General features: G+C 39.3%; 1 protein-coding gene across 2 annotated transcripts; it reads left to right on the top strand.

Moving 5' to 3' along the window:
- Positions 1-60: 60 nt before the first annotated feature.
- On the top strand, positions 61-19,406 carry THOC3 (THO complex subunit 3). 2 transcript variants are annotated; one of them, XM_036115713.2, is made up of 7 exons: positions 61-403; positions 1,174-1,330; positions 2,771-2,975; positions 6,230-6,391; positions 6,511-6,611; positions 9,947-9,975; positions 18,800-18,936. In XM_036115713.2, exons 1-6 carry the CDS (start codon positions 137-139, stop codon positions 9,964-9,966), a joined length of 912 nt encoding a protein of 303 aa, XP_035971606.1. In that variant the 5' UTR covers positions 61-136; the 3' UTR covers positions 9,967-9,975; positions 18,800-18,936. The 2 variants fall into 2 exon arrangements, with proteins under 2 accessions (XP_035971606.1, XP_035971605.1); XM_036115712.2 differs by lacking the exon at positions 9,947-9,975 and having other exon boundaries at positions 18,800-19,406.
- The last annotated feature ends 771 nt before the right edge of the window (positions 19,407-20,177 follow it).

The raw sequence follows: 20,177 nt of genomic DNA, 5'->3' as shown, positions 1-20,177 counted from the left end.
TGTAGTCCCCTCCCGGATGGCCTGCATTGCGGCTGTGCATGGAGCAGCTGCTCTTCCAGGCGCATGCGTGCGGCGGCGGCGGCAGGACTGACTGCGCCAAAGAAGCGGTGGCAACGCGAGTGGCTGGGAGCTTGCCATGGCGGTGGCTGCGGCGGCCATGGGGCCCTCGGCGCTGGGCCAGAGCGGTCCTGGTTCAATGGCTCCCTGGTGCTCAGTGACCAGCGGCCCCACACGCTACGTGCTGGGAATGCAGGAGCTGTTCCGCGGCCACAGCAAGACGCGCGAGTTCCCTGCACACAGCGCCAAGGTGCACTCGGTGGCCTGGAGCTGCGACGGGCGTCGCCTGGCTTCAGGGTCTTTCGACAAGACGGCCAGCGTATTCCTGCTGGAGAAGGACCGGTTGGTAAGCTGGCAGGGACCGGCCCAGGCCAGAGAGAGGGGCTGTGGTAAAGCGAGGTGTGGTATTGAGGGAGAGAATGGGGGTGGAAAGCGGGTGGAGGCGAGGAAAAGAGAGGGGTGTGGGGATAAGGGGGTTGTGCTAGAGGAGTGCGGGAGTGACAAGGCTGGTAGTTAGGGATCTGGAGGGGGTGTGGTGGAGAGGAAGATGGTGGTGATACGAGGGAGGTGGGGGTGCGAGGGAGTGTAGCAGTACGGTGTAAAGATGAGCGGGGAGTGGAGGCGGGGAGAGGATGAAGACTGGTGGTGAGGAGGGTAGATGGGACTGGAGTGAGGTGAGGGTGTATGAGAGTGGTAGGAGGAGTTATGTGGTGGTGAGGAATGGCTAGGGGCTGTGGTGGTGGTGGGGTCCCTATGGTGGTAAGGAGGGCCTCTTTGAAAATAATAGGGCTTCCAGTGGGAGTGAGCAAGAAGATTGGGAACCTTGGTGGTAGAGTTAAGTGTGGAGAACCAGAAATAAGGAGGAAGGCCAGGGAAGGCAAAAGAGTAAGGGCATTGGTGTGGGAATCCAAACCTCAGAACAATTCAGAGTGATTGGAGAGGAAGGGAGGAGGGTATTGGGAAGAGTTCTGGGGAAGGGGTGTGGAAGGACTGGTTTCTTTTAAATTGTCTGGATCTTTGTTGGCCACAAGGTACCTTGGTTTGAATAAGGTTAAGAAGTTACATGTGGAGGCAGGTACTTATGTGTGAAGTGACATTTGGATTCTGTTCTTGCAGGTAAAAGAAAACAATTATCGGGGACATGGGGATAGTGTGGACCAGCTTTGTTGGCATCCAAGTAATCCTGACCTCTTTGTCACAGCATCTGGAGACAAAACCATTCGCATCTGGGATGTGAGGACTACAAAATGCATTGCCACTGTGAACACTAAAGGTGACTCTTCGGAGAGAGGGCAATAGGAAGATGAGCTATTTATAGTCATTCAATAAGCATTTCCTGAATATCTTCTCTAAGTGTGGCCTTGTGTTAGGTATGGGACATCCTGGGCTGAATAAGACAGTCTCCAGCTCCCAGGACCTGTACTAGTTTTAGTGCAGGGAGAGAGACATGTGTGTTAAAAAAAACCCAACATAATATGATATGGTTCATCTTATACTGGAGAGGTCTACAAGATGGATACCTGTAATGGAAATGCTTAAGTCTGCCTGTTAGGGCAGGTAAGACCTCACAGAATTTGAGCAAAATAGTTAATAGGGATTTAGTGGTCATGGTACAGTGGGTGGATGAGTGGTGGGGGGAAGCTCTAGGAGGGAGCTGCATGTGCAGGTGTATGGAGAATTTGGGAAATTGCTGATAGGCTGGAATGGCTGATCTTGGGAATGAATGGTCTTGGTGGTCTGGGAGAAAATGACCTGGAAGTTGTGCAGTACATTTGTAGAATCTATTCTTCACCAGGTATTGTCCTATAAACCTTGAGGCCATTTATTATATTTTATTGACTAACATGTCATTGATTATAAGATATACCAATATTTTATATGTTGTTAGGAAAGAAAAGAAAGTTTCTAGATAACTATGATAAACCAAAAATTTTGAGATGCATCCTGATGCATTTTAAGATACGTTGTAGAGAATAAAGTGTAAACATATATGCAGCATAGAATTGATAAAGTTGATGAAATTTTTAATTGATGTGTTCACTGTGGCCCACTGGACTTTGTTGACAAGACTTGTCCCTGGAGGTGGAATGCTGTAGTGCTTTCTCCAAGTAGACAACTGAGTGATGTGTGAGTGATTTAGGTGGTACATGGATGAACATTAAAAACCAGCTGTGTATATATTTTAATGCCTACCAGAAAAAAAGAACGAGCCCATAGAATTTATTGCTGAATGGAAGCTAAACTTATTTAACTAAAATTGTTTTGAGTCAATTTTAAGAAAAATCTTGAATAAAGAAATATAGCCGTTAACATGGATAGGACAAAAATTGTGAGAGTGGCATGTGAATGACTGGAGTTTGGGAAGTGCTGGTGTAAGACTAAGAGGCTTTGGAGTCATCTGGTTTAGATCTTGGCTCTATTACTTCATGGCTTTGACACTTTGGCTCATCTCTCATATCTTCCATATCTTCATATGTAAAATGGGGATAATAAAGTGTTCCTTAGAGAATTATTGTGAGGACCCATGGGGGAAATTTGTAGATGAAAGTGCTGGACTCATAATTGGTGAGTAAGTAGTCATTCCCTTCTATCGACTAGGACCTTAGTGAATGAGGTTTGGAGATAGCTCTGGTCTTTGTAGAATTAAAAAAAAAATAAACTTCTGCAGGATTATGGGCAAACAGTATCTTGCTGATTATATCTGGGTTTCCAGGGGAGAACATTAATATCTGCTGGAGTCCTGATGGGCAGACCATTGCTGTAGGCAACAAGGATGATGTGGTAACCTTTATTGATGCCAAGACACACCGTTCCAAAGCAGAGGAGCAGTTCAAGTTTGAAGTCAATGAAATCTCCTGGAATAATGACAACAACATGTTCTTCCTGACAAATGGCAATGGTTGTATCAACATCCTCAGGTGAGGGGGTTCTAGCTTAGAGACTGTCATATCTTTGCTCTGGGTGCTGTGGTGGATACAGAGATGAATTAGATGCAAGTCTGTCCTGAAGGAGCTTAAAGGACAAATGGTAATAAAGAATCCTAACCTCTGTTGAGCACCTTTGAACCAGGCACCTTATATTTACTGAGTCCTCACAGAAATTCTGTGGGATTGTTATTTGAGTCTTATTTGACAGATGAGGATCTGGGATTCAGAGAGTTTAAATCACTAGTCAGCTGGTGAGCACTAGAACTAGATGCACCTTGAATTATGGCAAATTTGTACCCGTAAAGTCTGTGCTTAAATACCACTTTCCCTCCAGGGAAGCCATCTTCATTACTTTCCTACCTCCCTAGGTTAGAAGCTTGTTTTATGTACTTCCTGTTGGAAGCATTTCTCATTCTATATTATAATTACATGTTTGTTTGTTTTTTTAAAGATTTTATTTATTCATTTGACAGAGAGAGAGAGAGAGAGAGAGAGTACAAGCAGGGGGAACAGCAGAGGGAGAGGGAGAAGCAGGCTCCCCACTGAGCAGGGACCCCGATGTGGGGCTTGATCCCAGGACCTGGGATCATGACCTGAGACAAAGGCAGACGCTTAACCGACTGAGCCACCCAGGTGCCCCTATAATAAATGTTTACTATCTATATCTTCCATTAGACTATAAATTCCATGAAGGTAGGGACCATGTGTAACTTGTTTACTGTTGAATCCCTAGTGCCTACCTTAATACTTGCTACACAGAGTTAGGATCTCCGTAAATATTTATTCTGTAAATGAATGAAATGTTGGAATTGAAATTCAGGTCTGTCGACTCTATTCTTTCTGCTATTCTGGGTGGGCAGTGCAAGGCAGTGTGAAATAGGTTCTTTTAGAGAGGCTCAGAGTTTGGAATCCCAGGGAAGGAAACATATTGACTGTGGGAGTTGGGAATTGAAGGATGCAGCTTTGGAGCTTGACCTTGAAAGCTGAGTAGAATTTTAAGAATCAGCAAAAGGGAAGCATACAATGGACAAAATAGGTGTCAATGAGCATGGCCTATATGGAGAGTAGTTGGTAGGTCAGAGTTGCTGGGAATGGTGGCAGATAAGGTATCTGAAGAGAGGGAAGATAAAGTTGAAATATAATCTGGGACCAGATTATATAAAAGGCTGGAAATCTGTGCTTCGCAACTTGAATTTTATTCAAGTTGGGATTCTATAGCTTTTTTTTTTTAAAGACTTTTTATTAGAAAATAAAACACATATACAGAAAATTGCTTAAAACAACATATAGCTTAATGAACTATTATCTGTGTAACCCCACCCAGGTCAAGAAATAGTAATTTGCTGGCCATCCCAGAAGTCCATCCATGTACTTTGTCCTAGTCATAAATCCCTCTCCTCAAAATGAAACACTGTCTTGATTTTTATAGTATTTCTTTATAGTTTTAGCTACCAAGTATGCATTTCTAGATACTCTAATTTTGTCTACTTAAAAAAACTTGGTATCTTTTAAGTGTGTTAAACTACCAGGTTGCTCTTCATCCTTCTTTTACTTATAATATAGCTGTTGGAAAACTAGACTGTTAACCTGCAGAGATTCTCCTGTCTGGATTTTGCTGATTTTGTATGCTTATTTATTTGTTGGAATATAAGATACTTCCTCTCATTTACTGTTTGGTTACTTAAGAATATAGTTCACTTAGAGGGGCGCCTGGGTGGCTCAGTCGTTAAGCGTCTGCCTTCGGCTCAGGTCATGATCCCAGGGTCCTGGGATCGAGCCCCGCATCAGGCTCCCTGCTCGGCAGGAAGCCTGCTTCTCCCTCTCCCACTCCCCCTGCTTGTGTTCCCTCTCTATGTCTCTCGCTGTCAAATAAAATCTTTAAAAAAAAAAAAAGAATATAGTTCACTTAGAAAAGGAAGGATAAATGCTTCTTTCCCTTTTTCATCAGATAATGAATTAGTTCTCTGTCGCCTCCAAAGATGATCAGCTAGGTTTTATTTTTAAGACTTATTATAAACTCATGTATTTAAGCATGGTAGATGTATTTCAGTCTATTGGAGTAATTATCCTTATGGAATCTCAAATTATCCCATCTTTAGCTAATGGGAGCCTCTTCAAGTTGTTCCTGAGTCATTTTTTTTGACATAATTCTAGTAGTCTTCAGTTTGTTGCTCTCTGGTATGACAGATATCCCAAGTTCATCTTGTATGTTTCCTGCCTCAGACCTTTAATCAGAAGCTTCTCTAAGAATCCCTGGATTCTTTTTCTGAGAAATGATATTGGAGCTACGGATGTCCATATTGCTGGTTTGGTCATTATTTCTAGACCTTTCCAGTGGACAGAGGAAGGATGTATATGTGTATATTTTTAAATATAAAATATGTGAATTGTGAATTTATATTGATAACTTCCAATTAAAATTCAGGACTAGTGGAATTTTCTAAACATCTTCTATATTATAAATAACTCTTTCCTTCAAAACTGAGTATTTGAGTATTCTGGTTCTCAAGGACACAAGGGATTATAGAATTAGAATATCCCACAGTTACTTAATACCTTTTTCCATGTTACCCATGGAGATATCTCAGAATAACAGTATTACCACTACCACTACTAATGAGATTACTTAAAATAGTAAAATTTGCTTTTTGCATTGCTTTCCTCATTTTTCTTCCATTAAAAAAAATTAATACTATATATTATCAGAGTGTAGAGCTGCTATGTACTATGCCTTTCTTTTACATCTACAGTTTGTACAAGAAGCTGTGTATGTAATGCCCATCACCAGTCCCATGCTGATAAATCTCTAGTCATTTTGATTGTCAAAGTTCATCCTTTAGATTCCTCAGGAAGGGTTCATGGAACAGTATTCTCTAAGTTCATACTTATTATAACTTATATACTTATAAAACTTACAGATATTTAATTGTGCTTAGTATTTGAGCTCTTTATAATTGATAGTCAATTTTTCTAGATATAAAAATCCTTGACTCCTATTTTCTTGCTTGTATATCTTAAATATATTACCCCATTTTCTTTTGGCATAAAGTCTTACTGTCAGAAAGGTCTGATGATCATCTAATTTTGTTTTTGTTTTTTTTTTTGTAAGTCCAGGAAAGTTTGTTTGAATTACAGTCTGATGTTTATTCTGTTGTCTTTGATTTTCTTCTTCAGTATGTCCTGTTGTCGTCTTAGTACCATAGTACTCTTCCCGTAGTTTAATTGCTTTCTGTCTTGTTTCTCAGCTACCCAGAGCTGAAGCCTGTGCAGTCCATCAATGCCCATCCTTCCAACTGCATCTGTATCAAGTTTGACCCCATGGGGAAGTACTTTGCCACAGGAAGTGCAGATGCTTTGGTCAGCCTCTGGGATGTGGATGAGTTGGTTTGTGTTCGGTGCTTTTCCAGGTAAGCAGCTCTGCCAGCACTTTCCTTGTTGGATAAATTAATTTAATTTTATTTTGGGTGAAATCGTGTCCTACTCTTACTGGGTTATTCTAACGTGTCCTCTGTCCACTCTGTTATAGGCTGGATTGGCCTGTGAGGACCCTCAGTTTTAGCCACGATGGAAAAATGCTGGCATCAGCCTCGGAAGATCATTTTATTGACATTGCTGAAGTAGAGACAGGTAACGGAAACCCTCACTACCGTAATGAGTCTTCTGTCTGTCACCTGTGGCCATCAGGACTTTTCCTGTCACATGTTTTCATCTTCACATTACTACTTCACCTTCATTAGCATAAATGAATTTTCTTCTTAAGACAGCTTTGTTTATTATGACCATTACAGTCGGGTCATGAGGGAGCAAAGAGTTCAGAAAGGGGCAGGTCTGAAAGAAAGTGATTTAGGAAAATATTTTGCATCGTATTAACTTTTAATTCTTCTATCATGATGAAATTTTTAAAATATGAAAATAGGAGAAAGAAAAAAGTGTTACCTGTGGTCCCACCTCTAAATACAATCTCTTAGTGTTGTGGTATACTTTTTTTTCTATATTTTGCCTGTATGTGAACTTAAAAAATGCATATTTTTTTATAATCCTAGGAATTACCAAAATACATGTGATTTGCTTTAAAAACAACCAATAGAGGGCACCTGGGTGGCTCAGTCATTAAGTGTCTGCCTTCGGCTCAGGTCATGATCCCAGGGTCCTGGGATCGAGCCCTGCATCAGGCTCCCTGCTCTGCGGGAAGCCTGCTTCTCCCTCTCCCGTTCCCCCTGCTCGTGTTTCCTCTCTCGCTGTGTGTCTCTCTGTCAAATAAATAAATAAAATCTTTAAAAAATAAAAAATAAAAAAAAATAAAAACAACCAATAGAATTTGAAAATAGAAAAGTGGGAGGAGAGTATTCATTTTACGAAAGAATTTCCTCAGCTTTACTTATTTTTAATGAATAATTTTTTTATTATCAAAGTATAGTTGACATATAATGTATATTAGTTTCATGTATGACAGTGATTTGACAGATATGCATTAATCATTGATCACAATAAATGTAGTCCCCATTTGTCACCATACAACATTATTACAATATTATTGACTATATTCCTGTTGCTGTACTTTATATCTTCATGACGTATTTTATAATTGGAAGTTTGTACCTCTTAATCACTTTACCTATTTCACCCATCACCCCAACCTTCTCCTCTCTGGCACCCAGCAGTTTTCTTTATTTATGAATCTGTTTCTGTTGGTTATTTATTTACTTGTTTCATTTTTTAGATTTCATGTATAAGTGAAGTCATATGGTATTTGTCTTTTCTGATTTATTTCACTTAGCTTAATACCCCTTAGGTCCACCCATGTTCTCACAAATGGCAAGATCTCATTCTTTTTTTATGACTGATTAATATTCCATTGTGTATATATATATGTATATCATCTTTATCCATTCATCTATCCATGGACACTTAGGTTGCTTCCATATCTTGGCTATTGTAAATAATGGTGCAGTAAACATAGGGGTGCACGTATCTTTTTGAACTAGTGTTATTGTTTTCTTTGGGTAATTACCCAGTAGTGGAATTACTGGATCATATAATATTTCTATTTCTAATTTCTTTAGAAAGCTCCATACTGTTTTCTACAGTGGCTACACCAATTTACATTCCCACCAACAGTGTGTGAGGATTCCTTCTTAACATCCTCACCGACATTTGTTTTTTGTTCTTTTTGATACTAGCTATTCTGATGGGTGTGAGGTGATATCTCATTGTATGTGCATTTCCCTGATGATCAGTGATGTGAACACCTTTTCATGTTTGTTGGTCATCTATATGTCTTCTTTGGAAAAATGTCAATTCAGGTTTTCTGTCCCCCCCCCCCCTTTTTTTTTTAAAGATTCATTCACCCATTTGAGAGAGAGAGCACGAGCAAGTGTGGGGGAAGGGGCAGAGGGAAAGAATCCCAAGCAGACTCCCTGCTGAGTGCGGAGCCTTCCATGGGGCTCAGTCTTGGGACCCTGAGATCATGACCTGAGCCGAAATCTAGGAGTTGGATGCTCAACTGACTAAGCCACCCAGGCACCCCATTCTTTAATCAGCTTACTTTTTTTTTCCTTGGTGTTGAGCGTGTAAGTGTCTTATATATTTTGGATATTAACCCCTTATTGGATTTATTATTTGGAAGTATCTTCTCCCATTCAGTAGGTTGCCTTTTTGTTTTGTTGATGGTTTCCTTTGCTATGCAAAAGCTTTTTATTTTGGTGTAGTCCCAGTAGTTTATTTTTGCTTTTGTTTCTCTTTGCTTGAGGAGACATATCCATAAATATGTTGCTAAGGCTGATGTCCAAGAGATTGCTGCCTATGTTTTCTTTTAGGAGTTTTATGGTTTCATATCTCACACTTAGGTCTTTAATCCATTTTGAGTTTATTTTTGTGTCGGTGTAAGAAAGTCGTCCAATTTCATTTTTTTTGCATGTAGCTGTCCTGTTTTCCCAGTACCATTTGTTGAAGAGACTGTCTTTTTTCCATTGCATATTCTTGCCTCCTTTGTTGTAGATTAATTGATCATATAAGTGTGGGTTTATTTTTGGGCTCTCTATCCTGTTCCATTGATCTCTCATTTGTCTATTTTTGTGCCAGTGTCATACTGTTTTGATTAACTATAGCTTTGTAGTATATCTTGAAATCTGGGATTGTGATACCTTCAGCTTTGTTCTTCTTTCTTAAGATTGCTTTGGCTATTCAGAGTCTTTTGTGGTTTCATACAAATGTTAGGATATTTGTTTAGTTCTGTGAAAAATGTTGTTGGTATTTTGATAGGGATTGCATTGAATCTGAGAATTGCTTTGGGTGGTGTGGACATTTTAACAATATTAATTCTTCCAGTCCCTGAGCATGGTGTATTTTTCTATTTGTGTCATCTCCAATTTCTTTCTTCAATTACTGATAGTTTTTAGAGTATAGGTCTTTTCCCTTCATGGTTAAATGTATTCCCAGGTATTTTATTCTTTTAGGTACAGTTGTAAATGGGATCGTTTTCTTAATTTTTTCTTTCTACTACGTCATTACTAGTGTATAGAAATGCAACAGATTTCTGTATAATAATTTTGTTTCCTGGGCGCCTGGGTGGTTCAGTTGGTTAAGCGACTGCCTTCGGCTCAGGTCATGATCCTGGAGTCCCTGGATCGAGTCCCGCATCGGGCTCCCTGCTCGGCAGGGAGCCTGCTTCTCCCTCTGACCCTCCCCCATCTCATGTGCTCTCTCTCTCTCTCTCATTCTCTCTGTCTCAAATAAATAAATAAAATCTTTAAAAAAAAAAAAATAATAATTTTGTTTCCTGCAACTTTACTGAATTCATTTATTCTAATAGTTTTTTGTGGAGTCTTTACAGTTTTCTATATATAGTATCATGTCATCTGCAAATACTGACAGTTTTACTTCTTTCTTACCAATTTGGGTGCCTTTTTTTTTTTTTTTTTTTTTTCTTTTTCTTTTTTTTCTTGTCTGATTGCTGTGGCCAGGACTTCCAGGACTGTGTTGAATAAAAATGGTGAGAGTGGACATCCTTGTCTTGTTCCTGATCTTAGGGGAAAAGCTTTTAGTTTTTCAGCATTGAGTATGATGTTATCTATGGGTTTTCCATATATGGTCTTTATTATGTTGAAGTATGTTTCTTCTAAATCCATTTTGTTGAGTTTTTATCAAGAACGGATGTTTATTTTGTCAAATGCTTTTAGTGTGTCTATTGAGATGATCATATGATTTTTATCCTTTTATTGATATGATGTATTACATTGATTTATTTGGAAATATTGAACCATCCTTGCATCCCTGGAATAAATCCTACTTGATCATGGTGTATGATCTTTCTAATGTATTGTTGAATTTGGTTTGCTAATATAGTTTGTTGAGGATTCTTGCATCTATGTTCATCAGGGATATTGGCCTGCAGTTTTTTGTTTTTTGTTTTTGGATTTTTTTTTTTTTTTTTTTTTTGGTAGTGTCTTTGCCTGGTTTTTGGTATGAGGGTAAGGCTGGCCTCATAGAATGAATTTGGAAGTTCTTCTTCCTTGCCTATTTTTTGGAATAGTTTGAGAAGAATAGGTATTAACTCTTCTTTAAATGTTTGATAGAATGCACCTGTGAATCCATCGGGTCCTGGACTTTTATTGGGAGTTTTTTGATTACCAGTTCAATTTCATTACTAGTAATTGGTCTGTTCAAATTTTCTCTTTCTTCTTGATTCAGTTTTGGCGAATTTATCCATTTTTTTAGGTTGTCCAATTTGTTGGCATATAATTTTTCATAGTATTCTCATAAAACCCTTTGTATTTTTGTGGTATCAGTTACTATTTCTTCTTTTTCATTTCTGAATTCATTTATTTGAGTTCTCTCTCTTCTTGATGAGTCTGGTAAAGGTTTATCAAATTTGTTTATGTTTTTGAAGAACCAGCTCTTGGTTTCATGGATCTTTTCTGATGTTTTTTAGTATCTATTTCATTTATTTCTGCTCTTATCTTTTTTATTTCCTTCCTTCTACTAACTTCGGGCTTTGTTCTTTTTGTAGCTCCTTTAGATATAAGGTTTATTTGTTTATTTGGGGATTTTTGTTTCTTGAGGTAGGCCTGTATTGCTATAAACTTTTCTGTTAGAACTGCTTTTGCTGCATCCCAAAGATTTTGGATTGTTGTGTTTCCATTTTCATTTGTCTCCATGTATTTTTTAATTTCCTCTTTGATTTATTCATTGACGCATTGGTTGTTTAGTGGCATGTTGTTTAGCTTCTGTATGTTTGTGTTTTTTCCAGTTTTTTTCTTTTTCTTGTAATTGATTTCTAGTTTCATATTGTTGTGGGTCAGAAAAGATGCTTGATAAAATTTCAGTCTTCTTAAATTCATTGTAACTTGTTTTTTGGCCTACCATATATGATCCATCCTGGAGAATATTCCAAGTGCACTTGAAAATAATGTGTTGTATTTTGTTGTTTTTGGATGGAATGTTCTGTTATATCTCTGTAAAGTCCATCTGGTCTAATGTGTCATTCAAAGCTACTGTTTTTTTGTTGATTTTCTGTCTGGATGATCTATCCATTGATGTAAGTGTGGTGTTAAAGTCCCCTGCTATTGTTGTATTACTGTCAATTTCTCCTTTTATGTTTGTTAATATTTACTTTATGTATTTAGGTGCTCCTATCTCCTATGTTAGGTACACAGATACTTATAATTGTTACATCCTCTTGTTGGATTGATTCGTTTATCATTATTTAATGCTTTTCTTTGTCTCTTGCTACAGTCTTTGTTCCAAAGTGTATTTTGTGTGATAATTTTTTTCCCCCCTGGTGGGCAGCAAAGCAAAGTTTATTGAGTGATAGCAAAGTGATAGTACAAAGTTCCTGAGGAGGGAGGGGACCCGAGAGGGTTGCCTTTGTCTGATAAAAATATTGCTACCCCAGCTTTTTTTTTCACTTCCATCTGCATGGAATATCTTTTACCACCCCCTCATTTTCAGTCTGTATGTGTCTTTAGGTTTGAGGTGAGTCTTGTAGGCAGCATATAGTTGGGTCTTGTTTTTTCAGCCATTCAGTCACCCTGTGTCTCTTGATTGGACCATTTAGTCAATTTACATTTAAGTAATTATTCATAGGTATGTATTTATTGCCATTTTGTTCATTGTTTTCTGTTGTTTTTGTAGTTCTTCTTTGTTCCTTTCTTCTCTTCCTCTCTTCCCTTGTGGTTTGATGGCTTTTTTTTTTTATGTTATGTTAATCACCATACATTACGTCATTAGTTTTTGATGTAGTGTTCCATGATTCGTTGTTTGCGTATAACACTCAGTGCTCCATGCAGTACGTGCCCTCTTTAATACCTATCACCAGGCTAACCCATCCCCCCACCCCCTTCCCCTCCAGAACCCTCAGTTTGTTTCTCAGAGTCCATAGTCTCTCATGGTTCGTCTCCTCCTCTGATTCCCCCCCCTTTATTCTTCCCTTCCTGCTATCTTCCTCTTTTTTTTTTTTTTAACATATAATGTATTATTTGTTTCAGAGGTACAGGTCTGTATTTCATCAGTCTTACACAACTCACAGTGCTCACCATAGCGCATACCCTCCCCAATGTCTATCACCCAGCCACCCTTGATGGCTTTTTTTAATGTTGTGTTTGGATTACTTTCTCTTTATTTTTTGTATCTGTTATAGGTTTTTGATTTGTGGTTACCATGGGGTTCATAAATAACATCCTATGTATGTAGCAGTCTATATTGTTAGTTGCTTAAGCTTGAACACATTCTAAAAAGCACTGAATTTTTACTACCCCTCTACATTTTATGTCTATGTCATATATCTTTTTATTTTGTGTATCCCTTGAGTAATTTTTGTAGATGTAATTGATTTTACTGCTTTTGTGTTTTAACCTTCATAATGGCTTTATAAGTGGTTAGTCCGCTACCTTTAATCATATGTTTGCTTTTGCCAGTGAAATTTTTTCCTTTCATAATTTTCTTCTAATTATGGCCTCTTCTTTTCACTTAAAGAATTCCCTTAAATACTTCTTGTAAGGCTGGTTTAGTGGTGATGAACTCCCTTTTGTTTGGGAAACTCTTTATCTCCTTCAATTCTGAATGATAGCCTTGCCAGGTAGAGTATTCTTGGTTGTAAGTTTTTTTCTTCCAGCCCTTGGAATATATCATGCCACTCCCTTCTGGCCTGCAAAGTTTTTGCTGAGATCAGCCTATAGCCTTATGTGTTTTCCCTTGTATGTGACTACTTTTCTCTTGCTGCTTTTAAGATTCTCTCTTTATCTTTAATTTTTGCCATTTTAATGATTATGTGTCCTGGTGTGAACCTTTTTGGGTTCCTCTTGTTTGGAGCTTTCTTTGTTTCCTGGATCTGGATGTGTGTTTCCTGCCTCAGATTCAGGAAGTTTTCAGCTATTATCTCTTCAAATAAATTTTCTGCCCCCTTCCTCTCTCTTCTCCTTCTTGGACTCCTATAATGCAAATGTTATCATGCTTGATGATTTTGCAGAGGTTTCTTCAGCTATTCTCATGTTTATTATTCTTTTGTCTTTTTGCTGTTCATCTTAGTTGCTTTCTATTACCCTGTCTTCAAGATCTCTGATCCATTCTTCTGCATCTCGTAGTCTGCTGTTGATTTCCTCTAGTGTATTTTTCATTTCAGTTACTGTATTCAGCTCTGACTGGCTCTTTTTTACATTTTCTGTCTCTTTGTTGAAATTCTCACAGAGTCCATCCACTGTTTTCTCAAGTCCAGTTGAGTATCTTTAGGACCGTTACTTTGAACTCTTTATCAGGCATATCACATATCTCCATTTTTGTTTAGTCCTTTCTCTGTGATTTTGTCTTGTTTTTTCATTTGGGACATATCCCTTAGTCTCCTCATTTTGTCTAACTGTCCGTGTTTGTTTCTATGTGTTAGCTATGTCAGCTACATCTCCTGGCCTTGAAAGTAGTGACTTTTACGTAGAAGAGGTCCTGTGGTGCCCTGTATGCTATCTGCCCTGGTCACCGGAACCAGGCATGCTAGGGCTGTCCCCTGTGTGGGCTGTGTGCACCCTCCTGCTGTGGTTGAGCTGTGATTGCTGTGGGCATGCTGATGGGTGGGGCTGGCTCTCAGCCCACCTGGCTGCAGTGACCCGCTTTGCCTGCTGCAGGTGCACTGGGCAGGGTTTGCTTCCCGTGCTGTTGAGAGGCCTGGCTGCAGCTGCCATGGACTCAATGGTGGGTGGGGCTGGCATTCAGTCTAGCTGTGTGTAATTAGCCTGTGTGACAGCTGCAGGTACACAGAAGGGCAGGGCTTGTTCTTTGTGCAGCCAGCTGAGAGGCCCAGCTGTAGGAACTGTGGGCAAGCCGGTGTGTAGGGTTATCTCCCTGTCCCCCAGGGCAGGAGTCACTTTGGAGGGATGCTGGTCCCATGTGGGGCTGCCTGCTGGATATGGCAGAGGAGGAGCTGCTTTGGAGGGGTCCCTGTGGAGGCCAGTGGGTTGGGTAGGGTGGGTGGTAGGATAATGCTGGGGCAGGGCATGTGTTGTTAACAAGGTAGATGGAGCATGTTAGAATTGGCTTCTGCAAGCATCTAGCTATCTAGGCTCACGGACGACAAGAAAAATGGCACCCGCCAGCACTTTTTTATTCCTGGAGAAATCTGCAAACGTTTGCCCTTCCTATATCTCCTTCATGTGTACCGTAGGTGCTTTTCAAGCTGCTGCTTCAGTGCTGTCTCCGCCTGAGATACTTAGTAGTGTGCTGGCTCTTTTGCCCTCCAGTTCAACTGGAGTTAAGCCCTGCTGATTTTCAAAGCCAGACATTATGGGCACTTGTCTTCCCAGTGTAGGTCCTTACGGCCAGGATTGCCCTGTGTGGGATCTGATCCCTTCACTCCTCCATGCTTGTGATGGCTCTCCTGTTTGTGGTTATATGCACCAGGGGTTTGGTTCCTGGCCCTGTCTCCACCCCTCCTACCCTTTCAATGTGGGCTTCTCTCTAGGATTAGCTGTGGAAGATCTCTTCTGCCGGTCCTCAGATCATTTTCAGAGTTAATTGCAGTAGATACACTTGTTGCCTCAGTGTGTCTGTGGGAGGGGGTGAACTCAGAAACCTCCTGAACTCTGCCATCTTCTGTCATTTCCTCAGATTTATTTTGTAATGGAGCTTTATTGTTTTGGGGAATACATGATACTTTAGTAAAAGAATTTAAACTATATAGAAGACTTCAAAGAGTAAAGTTAAAAAATTGGAATTCCACAATGTAAAAATGCCACTGTTGATGACAGTGTGGTAAGTGTTGTCCAGCCATTCAGCAGCCATACACAGCTCCTTTGTGTCACCCTTGTTTGTGTGATGTATGGGTATTCTCCTGCTCCAGGCTGTGCCTGCCTCACCTCAGGATGTTACAGCTTCTTAACATGGCGATGGCTACTGAGCTCTGCTGCCGCTTTTCATGCAGTCTAGAATTCCATTGAATATGTCCGTATATTCTTAAACTGCCAGTATATACTTACACATGCCTGTAGGTACTTCAGTTGCCCAGCTCTGGTTGTTTCTCGTCTTTGCACCATTATAAGTAATGCTTGTGAGAAATATTCCTTATGGACTTCATTTTAGGTCATCCTTTTGGGTAAACCAGTGAAGTGGGATTGCTGACTGAGTCCAAGGTATTCACATTTTGTGAAGGACCAAACCACTTACAGAAAGGTTATTGCAGTGTTTGTTCTTAACAGTGCATGCATGTGCATGTTTTTCCTGTGTCATCTTTGCGCAAGTTTGTCTGCCTCACCTAATATGTATGAAATATGATTGATTTTATTATTTATTTATTTAATTTTTATTTTTTAAACAATTTTATTTATTTATTAGAGAGAGTGTGAGTGAGAGAGAGCATGAGTGAAGGGTGGGGAGCAGCAGAAGCAGAGGGGGAAGCAGATTTCCTGCTGAGCAAGGAGCCTGACATGGGGTTCAATCCCAGCACCCCAGGATCATGACCTGAGCCAAAGGCAGATGCTTTACCAACTGAGCCACCCAGGCACTTTAGAGAGAGAGTGCACAAGCGTGAGGAGGGGCAGAGGGACGGGGGAGAGAGAATCCTCAGGCAGACTCCCCGCTGAGTGCAGAGCCCACCACGGGGCTTGATCCCAGGATCCTGAGATCATGACCTGAGCTGAAATCAAGAGCCGGCTGCTTAACCGTCAGAGCCACCCCGATGCCCCTAAAATATGATATAGTTCACATATAATCTTTCAGGAATATATCAAATATGACTGTATTAATTTTTCTAAGTAGTTCAGACAAATACTTTTAATATTTTTTAAAATTTTCTCTATAACCTAGGCTAAAAATTAAGTCAGATGATTATCAAAGGGAAGCACAATTATATTTATAGCATTGTTTTATACATAAAAGGGAAATAGTCTGAATTTTCATTATGGAGGAATAATTAAGTAAGTTGTGATACATCCATATTACAGTGTGCCAAGAGAAAAACATAGCTCTATATGTGCTGAATTGCAAGATTGGCAAGGCATTTTACTGAATGAGCAAAGCAAGTAGCCAATCAGTGCATATGATGTGTTCCTATTTAGGTAAAGAAACTAAAGCTAAATTAATAGAAGGACTTTTGAAAGAATTTGTTTCAGACTTAGAAGATTGGGAGAATATAAAATTTACTTTAAATTATAATTTAAGTATTATTACTGAAACCAATTAAATAAAATGAAAAATTCAGTTCCTCAGTTACCCTAGGTGCATTTTAAGGACTTCAGTAGCCACATGTGGCTGGTGGTTTCTGTATTGGATAGCGCAGATGTAGAATGTTCCAATCACAGAAGTTTCTGTTTCCCAGTGCTGCTCTATACCCTAGTACTGTTGGAATTTTATGCAGTAAGCATGTCTTTGTATGTTAGTTTGTAAAATAAGAGTAATATATGCTCAGTATAGAATATTTGGAAAATGCTGACAAATATAAAGAGGAAATTAACAGTCACACATAGGTCCATAATTTGGAGGTAGCGAATTCCTAACGTATTAGTATATTTCTTTCCAATCTTTTTTTCATATGTAGATATTTATGTATATAGATATTTTATACATAGACATCTATACATCTGTGTGTGTGTATATACACATACTATACTATGTATAGTTGGAGTCATATTCTTTTTTTTAAAGATTTTATTTATTTATTTGACAGAGAGACAGTGAGAGAGGGAACACAAGCAGGCGGAGTGGGAGAGAGAGAAGCAGGCTTCCCGCGGAGCAGGGAGCCCGATGCGGGGCTCGATCCCAGGACCCTGGGATCATGCATGACCTGAGCTGAAGGCAGACGCTTAACAACTGAGCCACCCAGGCGCCCCTATAGTTGGAGTCATATTAAATAAGATTTTGTGTTTTACATATTTTTAATGGTTAAATGTAAAATAAGGAATTTTATTTCTGATAGCATGTATTTTAACAGTCCACTTACTTTCAGCTTTTTAGATACACCATACATATTGCACTGGTGTTTTTAGAACTTCAGCGGCCTGGAGTAGTAATGTCAGTCTCACCCAGATAGCACCTTATTTATCATTCAGAGATTAAACTTTCCAATAAAACTGTCAAGATGTTAAAGTTTATGAAGCCACATGGTTATTTAGGAAACGTTTTAGAAGGCCTTTTCATGTCTACTCTGGTTTTCTTGATCTGTATAAATTTCTTTATCCTAACCAATCCCAAATGACTGACAAATGATGGAGTAGAGGCCTAAAGAGAAGTAAAATGGAGGTAGCAGCCTCTGAAACTATTCTTTATGTTTGTGTAATACAGAAATTTGCTCAGACGTATAGCTAGACTGCCAGATACTAGCATCATGAAGAGTGGTTAACTGTCCCTGAAATAGGATTACTTAACAAAAAGAATCTCTCTTTCTCTCTCTCTACACACACATATGTGCTCATGTGTGTATAAAAAAAATATATTTTAAACAGCTTTATTGAAATATAATTTACTTACCGTATAGTTGACCAGTTTGAAGCATATAATTTAATGTATCCTGCAACTTTAAAATAACACCACATTGTTTATGTTTTATAACATTAATCTTAACCCTAAGGTTGAAAAAAAGTAAAGTGGGACTAAAGGAATAATGGCTTTAGAAAAATCATGTTTAATTTCAAGTAGGAAGAATGACATTTTTTGGGGAAAAAATCTATTTGCAAAGCATTGTGATTTAGCAGAAAGACCTGTGACTTTGGAAACAGACTCACTTCATGTGCTGACTCTGCTGCTTCCTTGAGGTATGACTTAACTGTTCAGTCACCTGTTCCTTTATAAAATGGGGTTTAAAATCATTACTTGCCTTGCTGCATTGTCATTATACTTTATTAAACTAAAGTATAATCCATCTGATTCCTAAGGGGTGCTCAATAAATATTAACTGCTGTTACTGTTTTCCTAGGGAGTACAGAATAGGTTTAGATCATAGGCTCTGCATTCAGATCTTGCTCTGCCACCTACTGGCTTGTGCTTTCCCTGTGCCTTGGTGTTCTCTGTAAAATGGGGTAATGATTGTACCTGTCCTGTAGGGTTAGTAAGTGGATTAAATGAGGGGCGCCTGGATGGCTCAGTCAGTTAAGCGTCTGCCTTCAGCTCAGGTCATGATCTCAGGGTCCTGGGATCGAGCCCCATGTTGGGTTCCCTGCTCAGCGGGGAGTCTGCTTCACCCTCTCCCTCTGCCCCTCCCCCCCCCAGGCTCGTGCTCTCTCAAATAAATAAACAGAATCTTTTAAAAAGTGGATTAAATAAGTTAACGTAGGCAAGTACTTAATGAATGTGGTTTCTTATTATTAATGTATTGATTGGTTTCTCTATATTGATTTTTATAGGAGACAAGCTATGGGAGGTGCAGTGTGAGTCCCCGACTTTCACCGTGGCTTGGCACCCCAAAAGGCCTCTGCTGGCATTTGCCTGTGATGACAAAGATGGCAAATATGACAGCAGTCGGGAAGCAGGAACTGTGAAGCTATTTGGGCTTCCTAATGACTCCTGAAGGGAGGCCCTCAGGGAGATGAGACGCTGGCAGAGGCCTTCCTTTGTGTATTAGTCTGGTCTCTTCTCTTGGAGTTGGTGGGCACCTCAAGCATTTGTAAATTGGTATAAATTATACAAGTCTTTGTCAATCTGCCTATTCCAGTTCCCTTCTTGTTATGTGAGCTCTTCCCGTTCTTTCTCCCCCTTGCAGGAGGGTTCTGCACGATAACACCCGCATATCTTGTCCTCTGGGGACCTCCTGTCTTCCCTGCTTTTGGGTGTATGGTAGACTTTGTTGGGTTTGCTTCTGTTTGGACAGTACCTACGTTGGGGGGGGGTGATGAGTGAAGAAGGGTGAGATGGGGATGGAGATTTTTTATAGTAAAAAGAAATGTATATAATTTTGAGAATTGAGCATTTAATAAAACTGACTTTAATTATGGGACTTCTAAGACTTTAAAAGTTGTGGTATTTTTGTTGTTGTTGCAGGTATTGGGAGATGTTGCAGTTTTGCATTTAAAAAAAAATCTCAGATTGTATTTAGAGGTGGTAATTCTATCATTTAATGTCCTAACCAAGAATTCTGTGAAGTGCAGGGACCCAGCATGAAGTGTATGGGCAATAGCAATCCTTAAAGTTTTCAGCTTAAGTGTATGTATACCTTGCCTTAATCTACAAAGGATTTGTAGACAATAAATTTATGATAAACATTGAGAAAAGCAGTAAAATATAAACAAATCCAAAATCAGGATAAGACATATAGATTACAATAGAAAGTTGAAACTGGGGGAATTAAAATAGAAATATGCAAAGAACGAGGACCTGACTGAATGATTGAGCTAAAATTTTGGCTGTGCCCCCTGGTGGCAAAGTGAAAACGGGAGAAGTCAGTTAATCTTAATGAAAAGCAGAGCACGTGCCAGTTCTCAGGGAAAGCAGAACTTTTGTTAGCTCTTACCTCCGAAAGAAGTGGCTCGCGTAGGAGATTACCTGTGAGCAATGTCTTGATTTTCATTGTATTTTAATGTATTTTGGCATTAAAAATATAGAAATATACCTCAATAAATGATGTTTGTAGAAAATTTTGGAAAAAGCAAGTAAGCAAAGAGAAAAAAATCGTATTTCTCCTCCCAAGAGATACTCACTATTAGCATTTTTGTGTGTATCCTTTTAGTTTTCCTATGCTCATATTTATGTATAGAAACATGTTTATACAAATCTTGCAGAGTAGAC

The sequence above is a fragment of the Halichoerus grypus genome, chromosome 2 (genome assembly GCF_964656455.1).
Source record: "Halichoerus grypus chromosome 2, mHalGry1.hap1.1, whole genome shotgun sequence".
In the NCBI taxonomy this organism is placed as follows: Eukaryota; Metazoa; Chordata; class Mammalia; order Carnivora; family Phocidae; genus Halichoerus; species Halichoerus grypus.
This window is presented reverse-complemented; position numbering and strand designations above follow the sequence as displayed.

Bases quoted from the DNA above. Each gene is read 5' to 3' on its own strand.
- THOC3 (XM_036115712.2), top strand. From the start codon at position 137: ATGGCGGTGGCTGCGGCGGCCATGGGGCCCTCGGCGCTGGGCCAGAGC. The intron at 2,976-6,229 runs GTGAGGGGGTTC...CTTGTTTCTCAG, and splicing joins GGTTGTATCAACATCCTCAG to CTACCCAGAGCTGAAGCCTG. The intron at 6,392-6,510 runs GTAAGCAGCTCT...ACTCTGTTATAG, and splicing joins TGTGTTCGGTGCTTTTCCAG to GCTGGATTGGCCTGTGAGGA.